General features: G+C 33.1%; 1 protein-coding gene across 4 annotated transcripts in view; it reads right to left on the bottom strand.

The window, feature by feature from the left end:
- The window catches only part of LRRC49 (leucine rich repeat containing 49), a 244,464-nt gene that overhangs the window by 19,495 nt on the left and 212,825 nt on the right, over window positions 1-12,144 (bottom strand). For all 4 annotated transcript variants that reach the window (XM_012522402.4, XM_058294430.2, XM_071214267.1 and 1 more), the window contains 2 exons: window positions 11,792-11,901; window positions 1,312-1,465 (listed from right to left, as the gene is read on the bottom strand). In XM_012522402.4, coding sequence (XP_012377856.2) covers window positions 1,312-1,465; window positions 11,792-11,901 — 264 coding nt within the window. The remainder of the gene's footprint in view (window positions 1-1,311; window positions 1,466-11,791; window positions 11,902-12,144) is intronic.

The following is a 12,144-nucleotide window of genomic DNA, read 5'->3' as shown; positions in this document are numbered from 1 at the left end:
GATTTTCATAAGAAAGAGAAATGTTCTCTTTCCTACAGAAGGTGGTACTAGGATCAATAAATAAAATTTACTAGGAGGTAGATTTCAGCTTAATATGGGTAAGAATTTCTACAGAGCTGGAGTTCTTCAGTGATGGACAATGACCTCATGAAGCAGTGAACTTTCTTGTACTAGAAAAATTTAAAGTAGAAGCAGAACATCTTTCAGGTTGCTATAAAAATATTGTTGCACTAAGTTTTCAAGTGCGTTTCAAGCTGTTATCCTTAGAGTACTATGACTTCTAAAAAGATGCTTTGGGATTAGGGGTGGGGTGAGGGAGAAGGAAAAGAATAGAAGGCCCAACCAAATAAAGTTCGGAACCTCCTCCCTTCTCTCTACAACAACAGCAGCAATGCTGTTTTGCTTTGTTTTGACATACTGGGCTTTTAGCTACAATACGGTTTGAATAAACAGTCCCACGGCTATTAAAAAAACATTGGAAAACCACTTTCCTAGCCATTTCACTTCTAAATTATATATATAACCTCTGTGAGGATAAACACATATCCTCATACAGTGCTTTGCACACAATTCATAGATGATCAGTCAATGCTGTCTGCCCTCTTTGCCTTGGTTTTACCCTTTTGTTCCCTCAAAATCTCTTGTAAAATCATAACATTTATTGTTATTTAGATGACTTGTTTCTTCACCCCTCTTGTGATCTCCATCAACGGAGGCACTGAATGCTTTTCTTCTTTGTAGCTCTCGTGGTACCATAACATTGTATTCCCCCAATAAGCCCCTGAACACATAAAAAAATAAAGAATTGGTTCCAGCTTTTCTGGCTAAATAGCTATATTGGAAATAGTACAGGTCAAAATTATATTACATGATTAAAAACATGGAGTTAAAGGTATAGAAATATGAAAGAAGTAAATTAAAACACCAAGGGCCTAAGCAAAAAGAACAGAAATGGAAGTTCTACTGTGTCCTCTGCCAGTCTGGCATGGGCTGGTTAAGTCTTCACTGTGAGTCTTATACTCTTAATGAATGAAAATAACTCAGGCCCTTTGGTCCTACTTGAGTCTGGACTAATGACATAAATTTCTTTTGAACATTTTTTCTGCTGAAATAAAGATACTGGAACCATGGGTTTCTCTTCATCTCAGGGCTCTACTCCTTCCAAATGCCTTAGTTGCACATAAGACTGACCAACATTCCTGAACAACCAAAGTTCTCTTACATGGTTAAGAATAAATGTACAGCCCCCAAATCCCAAGCCATGTGGAATGTATCTAGGCACTAGAGTCTAAGGATTAATAGTAGTTTTACCTCAAGCTTTTCATTATAAAATTCTCTTGTGGTGTAATTTAGTGTAGCACGATTTGTATTTTCTCCTACAAGTCTTTTACTGTCATTATTTTCTTCATTGACAATACCAGGTTTTTTCCCTTTGGTATCTAGCAGATAACGGAATTGCTTCTTCCTGTAGAAAGATAGCAAAGAGATTTAGAGAGTTATTTATCAATCAAACTTAATGAATATGTCTACTTTCTGTTGACTTTAGAGGGGAATCTATGTTTTTTTGAACATCTGTTTTATGTGTTTGAGTTTATTTATTTGAGTTCCATTCAGTACCCCAAGCTTTCTACTAATTAAGCTGCTTAAGCTAATTCTTTTTTTTTCATAACTACTAATCATCAACATTAACATGTCTCAAGCATTTCTAAAGTGAAAAAACTCTTATCTTAAAAAATCAGTACAAAAATCAAATAATTACAGAGCATGAAACAACCCAATTTTTTATATCCCATAAAAAAATATGTTAGTTACCTCTTATAAGTCACACAAATAGTTTATAATTCAATTATGAAGCTCAGAAGTATTTATTACTCATAGGTGGAAAATGTTTTGAGATATTGGTTTACATTTAGGCAAACAACAAAAAAAATATACAAAACCCCCTAAACCTTTAACTTTTAGCACATCAGGACAAGATCCTGGTAGGAGAGAAATAATTAAAGAGGGTGCCACATTTGATTATAATATCATTTACAGGCTCAGAAACCCAGAATTCGAGAGGACTGAAACTCATCCTCCATGACGGTCACTTTCTGGTTTCTACCATTTAGGGTGTCCATAAGTGAAGTGATACCACTACTTGACTATGAACTGTAAATGGGTGCAGAAGAGGAATATATATAAAATTTCTTCTTTCTTCTGATTTCAAATATAACACAACCATTTTAGGAATTTTAGAGAGCACACATTTTGAAAAGTATAGAGAAATAGATAAAAATTTCCCATCAATCTATATAAACCTAGAACCATGGTCATATTTGACACATTTCTTTCTAGGCCTTTTCTATGAATTTTGAAAAAAGTTAAGATTATATTAAATATTCAACTTTTATACTGTTTTCACTTAATAAATTACATAATAAGCATTTTCTATGTCTAAATTATTAATTTTAATGAATGAGTAAAATTCAATAGTAATATAGGTCACAATTTACCTAATACTTTCATTTATTGGACATTTCGGTAGCATAGCTTTTTCATGTTCACAAAGAAAAGTGAGTAACATATAGATTTTTAGCTGCAATTATTTTCTTAAAATTTTTAATTACAAAAACAATGCACACATTTTATATCACTTTTACTAGCATTTTAATCACCTTTTCATTAATTGTTCTTAACCTCTTTTTTTCTTTCCCTCAAGTTTTAGCAGGATACTTTTGCTATTTTTTTTAACTTCTTGAGATAAATGTTTAGTGCATCCATTTTCAGCCATTATTTTTTCCTAATATACCCATTTCAAGGCTAACATGTTTCCATTTACACCTCTTTACCTTGATGCCATACATTTTGAAATGTAGTATTTTTATTATATTTTAGTTCAAGGTAGTTTCAAATTTCCATTATGAAATTTTCTTTAATGTCTAGGTTACTTAGAAATGTGTTTTTTCATTTCCAAATATATGGATACTTCCAGGTTATCATGTTATAATTGAGTTAAAACTTAATTGCATTTTGGTCAGAGAACATGGTCCACGTGATTTCAATCCTTTGTATTCTGTTGACATTTGCAATAGATTGATTGGAGGTAGAATGATTACAATGATGGTCCCAATTAATGGATTTCCTGAATCCATGACCTTTGCAAAGTGCTTTTGTAGCTAGGTAAAGTCTACTTCCCAGCTTCTTGTATCTTCCCTTTGTGACTTGCTTTGGCCAATACAATGTGGGTGAAGTGATAGTATGTCAGTGTTTAGCCTAGGCTTCAAGAGGCTTTGTATATTTCCATTCTTTGTTGGTATCCTCTCTCTGTCATGAGAACAAGTTCATCTCATGGAGGATGGAGAGATCATATGGAACAGAGACAGGTTGTCCCAGTTAAGACCTTACTATACTAGCTTGCATCCAGCCAACTCCCAAGCAAGTGAATGAGACTAAGCTGGATCAGTAGAACAAACTACCCAAACCACAGGTGCCTGCAGATGCATGAGGTTCCCAGCTGAGGGCAGAAAAATCACCCAGCTGAACTGTAAACTGATAAGGAAAATAAATGCTTCTTGTTTTAAGCCACTAAGTTTTGGGGTTATATGTTACAGAGTAATAGCCAAGTGATACAAGCATAATTGCTGATATAGCAGTATTTTGGTTTAAATCTACCTGTTTTTTGTTCGTTTTGCTTTCTATATGACCCACATGTTACCTGTGTTTCTTTTTCTCTTTACCTTCTTTTCTCTCCCTTACTGAGAGGGTGTATATATTCTGGGAATTTGAGGATTCTATGCTTTTTGTTCTTTGGTTACCAAAGAGATTATAACATTGCCCTCAACTCACAAATTCCTAAACCTAATCAATATATTTGTCTCTATCCTAGACAACACAAGTACCTAGAACATTTTTTCTGCATTTATCCCTTCCACATATATTTATTACTGTTGCAGTGCATTTTAATTCTCTATATTTTATACTCCACAAAATATTATCATTGCTTTATTCAATAAATATTTAGCTTTATCCCACATATTTAAAACTTTATTTTCTCTAATTCTTCTTGCATTTGGGATTACTTTTCCTCTGCCTTAAGTATAGGCTTTAGAATTTAATTTAGTGCATAAATATTGATGAGGACTTTTTAACATTTTATTTTTATTACTTTGTTTTAAAATGTCATTTCACCTTCATTCTTAAAAAATTTTTTTTGCTGTATATATAATTTAGGTTGGCAATTAATTTCTTTCAGTGCATTGAATTTATCATTCCTTATTCTGTTTTCTGGCCTCCACTGTTACTGTTTTGACATCAAATGTTGATCTGTACTCCTTTGAAAATAACTTCTCTTTTCCTGGTTATTTTAAATTTTTTGAAGTTTACTATTTGGTATCTAATAGGCTCTGTGATTATATGTGGACTTCTTTTTATTTATCTTACTTTGGATTACTGGGCTTATTTAGTGTATGAATTAGTGCTTTTCATCAGTTCTGAAAAATTCTTTACTATTATCTCTTCAAATATTTTCACTATCCCATGTTTTCTACTCTGTCATTTTAAAACTCCAATTAAACATATTTTAAACCTCTAACTCACTCCATCCTCAGATTTCTTAACTGCTTTTCCATATGTTTCGTCTTCTTTTCTCTTTGTGCTATATTCTAGAAAATTTTCTCTATTCTATCTTTCAGTTTACTGATTCTGTTTTCAATAGATTTATCAGCTGTTAAACCTCTCAATTAAGTTTTTTTTTTGTTTTTTATTTCTAGAAAAACTGGTCTGTTCCTCTAGATGTGATATCCCTTTGATTATATTAAATTCAGAGGTTTTACTTTTTCTTTATATTAAATCAAGATTAGGGCTTTGACCTGAGCACATCATTAGGGCATGCAGAGTTTAGACCCTGCTCTCTTGGTGGGCTATTTAAACTAATGTTCAATCAAGAACATGAAAGTAGATACACAGAGAAGATGAACACAGAGGAAGAGAGACAGCTCCATAGACATGGAAAGAGAGATGAGCCTGATAGTCAACAGTTAACCTTGTAAAGAGACCAGAGCAGCTGAGAAGCTCTGAGAGGAGCCTTATGCCAGCCTACAGCTGAGATTGGAAGAAGCTGGGACCATTGAGCCTTACGAGGAAGAAGGAAGGTAGAACCCTCACACACATAGCCTGCCATCTTACTTCAAAATGTGGCAAATGACTTTGGGTGAGAAAGTACCTCTTACGATACCTTGAGTTGGACTCTTTAGGGACTTGTGACTGTAAGAGTCTACCCCAAATAAATACCCTTTATAAAAGCCAACAGATTTCTGGTATTTTGCATCAGCACCCCTTTTGGTTGATTAATATACCACTTTACTTTGTTGTTTTTTAATAATAAAACAAGATCATAATAGAAATACTGCATTGTGCCTTATTTTAGTCTATTAACAATCTGACTTTGATCCAAATTTCAAGTCAGAATAGGAGACCTATTTCAATATTTTTCCTTTTTTAAAACAGTCATATCTACTAATGTACATTCATAGTATAGCGGTATAATGACTTACTTAGTTTTCCCTATTAATAGGCATTTTGTTATCCAATTTTGGGCTACCATAAACAATAAAGCAAGGGCAGCCTTGTATGGAAATTTTTTGTGCACATATGTAAGTATTTGAGTAGTATTATTACTAATATTAGAACTGCTGGGTTAAAAAATATGCATGCTTTAAATTTTTATAGATATTGCCAAATTACCTTCCACCCAAAATTCCTCATCAAGGTATGTCCATCAACAGTGTATTGCCCTGAATCCTAATAAACTCTTGATATTATTGGTTTTGAAATGTTATGTCAGTCCATTTGGCAAAAATGACATTATTTCTATTTAATTTACTTTTTGGATTACAAGTGAGTTTGATCTTTTTTTGTGTTTGTCATCTGTAATTCTTGTTTGTTTATTCATATGCTTTGCCTTGTTTTTCTATCATGTTAGCTGTCTTTTTCTTACTAAATTTGTAGTTCTTTAAAAATTAGTTAAATATGTTGCAAGTATATTCTCCCTGTATGTTCATATTTATTGACTTTCTTTATGATGCTTATATTATACAGAACTTCTAAATTTTTGTAAGCCAAATGTTTTCAAGTCTTATGAAAGTATTAGAAACCATAGTAGAACAGTTTTATAAACTTGGGGTGACAAATGCCTTCCTAAGCAAGAAGCAAAATTCAACTTATTTTGCTAAGAAATCACATTAGGATATTTTATTGAAAATTTAGTAAATTGGAAATTTAATTTTAATAAATTGACACCTGCACAATATTAAGTCTTGGAAATTATTAATATTGTACATCACTCCATTTTTAAGACTTCTTTTTTATTCCTAATTTCATTGTTTACTTCATAGTTACTTTTATTTCAGGTGCATTTCTCTGGTACTTCATAGTTTTTAGTTGACTCTCTATATATGATATTTTTCTAGTACAATTTCAATCATTTATTATTTGCATAGGAAATGTTAGTACTTTTGTATTTTGATCCTGCATCTTGCTTCTTCTTTGTATATTCTGATTAGTTCTAAAACTTTAATAGTGAAATAACTAGATATGCAAAATCACAGAGTCAGAAACTAGAATACAGGTTACCAGGGGCTTTGGGAGGGTTAGGGATTACAGAGTTAAGGCTTAATTGGTACAGAGTTTTTATTTATATTGATGGAAAAAATTTGGTATGGGTGGTAGTAATGAATGTACAACATTGTAAATATAATCTGTGTCATGTATCTGAAAGTGGTTAAAATTGGAAAGTTTAGGTATATTTCTATATATGGTACTAGAACAAAAACGAAAAAAAAAAAACACCATAAAAAGGTCCAACAAAAAACTGTGAACCTTAATGTACTATGTTTAATATTATCATTATATTAATATTGTATCATTAATTGTAACAAAAGTACCACACGATGTAAATTATCAATAATAGGGGAAAATGTATGTGTGTGTGTGTGTGTATGGGAGTCCTGTACTTTCTGCATGATTTTTCTGGAAACCTTGAAACTTTTCTAATAATAAAAAAAGAAAAATTGCTATAATAAAACAAACAAAAAGCTTAATAGTTAAGCTCTTGGATTTTCTGGATAGATTATCTTTATAAGGAGTCAAATTTTGCTTTTACCAAGCAACTGTTCTTTTTAAAATTTCTAATTTCTTTAAAAGTTGCTGTTATCTTTATAAGTTTCTTTTGTCCATTTTCATTTGTTTTACTTTGCTGTTTTTCTAGCTTCTTGAATTGAAAGCTTCATTCATTACTTTCTAATTTTTCTTGGTTTTGGATAAATATACTGAAGATATAAAATTTCCTCTCAGGATAGTTTGGCCATATCTTACAGGTTTTAAAATATAGTATTCTAATTGTTAAATTCATTTATATGGGATTTATTATTTCAGTTTTAATTTCCTCTTTAGCCCAAAATGGTTAAAAATCCTTTCTAAAAAAAAGTAATAAAAAATAATATAAAGTAGAACAAAAAGCAAAACAGAACAAAGTTCATAAGGAAAATTCAAGAGCATGTACAGACATAAAATGAAAATTAAGTTTCTACCTACTCTGTAACACTAGTCCCTCAGTTCAACATCTAGAAGCAATCATTAGGAAAAAAATCAAATTAATTTAATTGGATTCAACAAAATATAGCCAATTGAAGTTACATAAGCATATTTCTGCAATATATATCCCGTTTCTCACAAATTGCAATATAATATACAATTGTTCTGTACCTTATATTTTTATTTTCTTCTTAAAGACTGTTTCATATCAATACATCTATTTATTTTCAGAGTTGTAAGGAAATTGATTCTCTATTGATGGAAATGTAGTGGCTTTTCAGATTTATAAACACTGGCTGCATTGAAAATCCTTCTGCATATGTCTATGGTCATGTAAAAAATTCACCTGTAGAATAAAACTCCTTTAAGTGAAATTTCTAAGTCATATGGCGTATGCATTTAAAATTTTTGAGGTACTGCCAATTTGCTGTGAAAAGACTTGTATCGAATTTTATTATCACCAACAGCATATAAGAATCCTGTTTGCCATGCTATATATCACCAGACTTTTAGTCCCCACAAAGTTATCTCATTGGTCTAAAATTTGCATGTTTATAACTTTGAGTGAGGTTGAACATCAACTCTTTTAAGTTTAAAGTTTCTTGTATTTTGTTTTCTGGGAACTTTCTTCTCGGGTTTGTTAGTTTGCTTTTCCAATTCTAGCTGAATAAATTTTTGGCTATCCTGAACTCATTATTTTCTAATTTTATTATATTATGATAGGAAAGGTGACCTGCAAGAGCATAATTTTTAAAATACACGGAGATTTTTTTTTCGTTCAATACATGTTAAATATTTCAAAAATGTTTGAATAGAATAGGTATTGTTTTTTTATGAATTCAGAGTAAGGTTCTGGAGATAAAACTATAAAAACATTTATTTGATAAAATATGTTAACTAAAATCCTCTATATTCTTTATGTGATCTGCTTGATTTTATCTACTGATTACTGAGAGAAGTATATTAATATCTACCACAATAACTGAATTTGTCCACTTGTACTTGTATTAGACTGCTACATTTAGAAGCTGTGAACTTGGTTAAGTTTCAAACTATTACTGATTTGGTGAATTGTACTTTTTAGTGTCATGAATTCTACTTTCACTGATGTTCCCACTTTTGGCTGTTGTTATTGGTATTCGCACATTACATATTCTGCATCTCTTTATATTTTCCTTTTTTAGAGCTATCTCTCAAAAAAAAGTAACAATTTTTAATGCAGTATGAGAAATATTAGTTATTGTAGCAGTTTGAGATTATTTTATGAATCCCAAAAAAGAGAAAGGTTATGTTTGTAAACTAATCTATTCTGGGTGTGACATCCTTTGATTATATTGGATTCAGTTGAAGAGCCCTTGATTAAATTACTCAAAGATTAAAGCTTTGATTCAACCAAGTCAGTAAGGCATGACTCAGGTTGATTCCCCGCCCCCTTGGTGGCCTATATAAACCAACACTCATTCAAGAAGACACATGTTAGAGGAAAGAATTTTATCATTTTTGATCCTGCAGTCCCAGAGAAAGATGAGCTATTCACCTGATAACATACGGAGACTGTTGGGAAGACAGCCAAAATTGATAAAGCCCAGAAAGAAACTGGCCCTATGCTAGGAGACAGAGAAAGTACTGAGAGACAAGCCCTAAGTCAGCTTGAGAGATGAGCTCTAACCAGGAGAGAGGACTGGGAGCCCAGAAGGAAAGGAGAGACCAGGCAGAGATCAGCGACCATTTTGCTTCAAATGCTACAAATGACTCGTGAAAAAGCAATCTTGAGCTGGACTCTTTAGGGCCTTGTAATTGTAAGCTTTTACTCCAAATAAATATCCTTTATAAAAGCCAGCAGATGTCTGGTACTTTGCATTGGCACCCCTTTGGCAGACTAATACAGCTATAAATAGGAGAATTTAATTCATTCATATTTATTTTGATAATTGACATGTTTGTTTTTCTTTTTTCTTCCTGTCCTACTGTTTGATCAGTTTTTCTTTTTCCTTTTAATAGTTTAGATGTTAAACATCTGATTTATTTATTTTTCTAATGGCAGCCCTTAAAACTTTAATACGTGGCTAAACTTGTAGTTTTTCATCAACTTCTGTTGCTAATTAGTAGCTATATTATCTCCTCTAAACAAAGAAAGAAACTTACTATAGCAGTTTGATATTATTGATGAATTCCAAAAAAGAAATATTGGATTATGTTTGTAAACTGATCTTTTCCTCTGGGCATATTAGATTATATTGGATTCATAGATTTACTTGATTAAGTAATTATGTAAACCTCTTGTGCCAGTAGGGTGTGGAGTCCCCACCTTTTGGTGGGTAGGGACTCACAGATAAAAGGCATGACAAAGGACAGAGTTAAGGGCTTTTAATGTTGGAGTTCTGATGTTGAGTTTGATGCTGAAGCTGGAGCCCCAGGGAGAGAGACAGACCCATTCGCCTGATTGTTCTATAGCTGACCTTGTGGAGAGAGGCCAAGCCTAGAGAGCCTCATAGTCTACAGCTGATCTTGTGGAGAAAACAGGGGAGCTGAGCCCAGAGGAACCCAGGAAGCCTGAACCCTTGCAGCCATCGGCAGCCATCTTGCTCCAACACATGAAAATAGACTTTGGTGAGGGAAGTAACTTATGCATTATGGCCTGGTATCTCTAAGCTCCTACCCCAAATAAATACCTTTTATAAAAACCAACCAATTTCTGGTATTTTGCATCAGCACCCCTTTGGCTGACTAATATACTTACCAAACTTTAATTTCCATTCTCTCATTCATAGTTCCCTTGACTCCCATGTTAGGATTTTCTGGGATTTTAAATTTCAAGTTATTGTTTTTATATGACACATGAATACTTATTTAGACAATATTAATTTTTACTGATTTCTTTCCACACCATCATTTCTTGAATTCAATGTCTTCTTATTTCTTATACTCACTGTTCATTTTTTTAGGAGTAATTCCTTCAAAAATTTTTTCCAGAGAAGTTCTGTAGATTCTAGAAGTTATTTAGATTCCATGGTCAGATACACTTGGGAAAGACTTGAATTTAGAACTCTGCTAAGTGGGGAGGTGGAGATAGTATACAAGATACCCATTGGTGTAAATTACAGCACAGGAACATGGCTCTTGAGCCAAATTCCGAGGGATAGGGTGGGGAGGTTGCTGAGCCTCAATTTAGTCACAGTGATTATGATCCAGGAGCTAGCAGTTGGGACAACAATGTGCTGAGCTCCCAGTTCCTTGGCTGTAGCAAAGGTGGCAGTTTCCTTGGTGGCCTGGTTCTGTGATATCATTCTGGGAGTTACCTCTGGAGGTCCAGTCTAATGTCTGCTCCCCTAACCCTTCCAATGATTTTGTAGATATCTAATTCCTTTTTGCTTACTCTAGCCAGAGAAAATTCTATTATCTATAACTGAATCATGACAGACACATTATCCTTGGCTTTTCCCCCTCCACACATTCTCACAACCTGTCAATATGTTCTGCCAGGGACACAAAGCAATTTTCAAAGGTCCTCTTCTCCATTCTCATTGTCTTATTTCAGGTCCTGATAAGATCTCATCTGGAGTACGGACTAGCTTCTTGATTGGTCTCCATTCCTTCAATCTTTTTCTGTAAAAATGGCAGCCTTTTGGGAACATAAGTATTATCACACTATTGCTGTGCTTAATTATAAAGCATATGATTTTATTTTTGTTTTGCATGGATTGCAGATTCAAAAGCAGATTACAATCCATTTCATCTTTCTAGCTTCATTTCCTATCATTTACTAACAATCATTCCATGTTCTAATTATACTGAACTATTTAAAATTCCTTGTGCCTTTGCAGATCTCTTTCCCCATACATTCTACCTGAAAAGCTACTGCTTCATTCCTGAAGAACTAGGTGTAATGTCACCTCCCATGTGAAGTCTTCCCCGATGGTCTCCCAAAATGCAGTTAGTCTCTCCTATGCTCTCATAGCCCTTTCTTAGAGCACTTGAAACATTATAAAATAATTGCTTACACATATCTTTAACTTATTGGACAATAAGCCACATGAGAGCAAGGATTTTCTCTTGCTCATTTTAATTTACTCAACATTTTGAATAGTGTCAGTCACAAAATAAATCTGTGATAAATATTTGTGGGATGAATACATGGTACAGTTAAGGAGTATGTGGACTTTATTACTTTTTCTAGTGTGACACTAATTCTATAAAAACGATAGAAATTAAAGGTTACCTGGCATCACCCAGAATTGAAATCAGACGGTACTGGGGTAACTCAGAAGATGCTACATGTGCTAGGATTCCAAAGAGCCTTTCAGCCATTATCATATCATTTGGTGTCACCTGAGAAGACACAATAGAGAGGGTTCAAAAATGACACTGGCCTTAAATTGATACCACCAAGAGAACCCAAAGAAATGTCAAGATTAAATATTTTCTTTGAGTCCAAGAAAGTACATTGTCCTGGGCTGTCAGGGGAAGAATTCTCATTGGTAATTCTTTCTTCCCTGAGCTTAATTAAAATGAAGGTATACTAATGTGGGTCATGGTGATGGGTGATGATTGGGGGGTAAAGAATTAGCTCTG

This window comes from Dasypus novemcinctus, chromosome 3, assembly GCF_030445035.2.
Source record: "Dasypus novemcinctus isolate mDasNov1 chromosome 3, mDasNov1.1.hap2, whole genome shotgun sequence".
Taxonomy (NCBI): Eukaryota; Metazoa; Chordata; class Mammalia; order Cingulata; family Dasypodidae; genus Dasypus; species Dasypus novemcinctus.
Note: the sequence above shows the minus strand (reverse complement) of the source record. Positions and strands in the feature narration are given on the sequence as shown.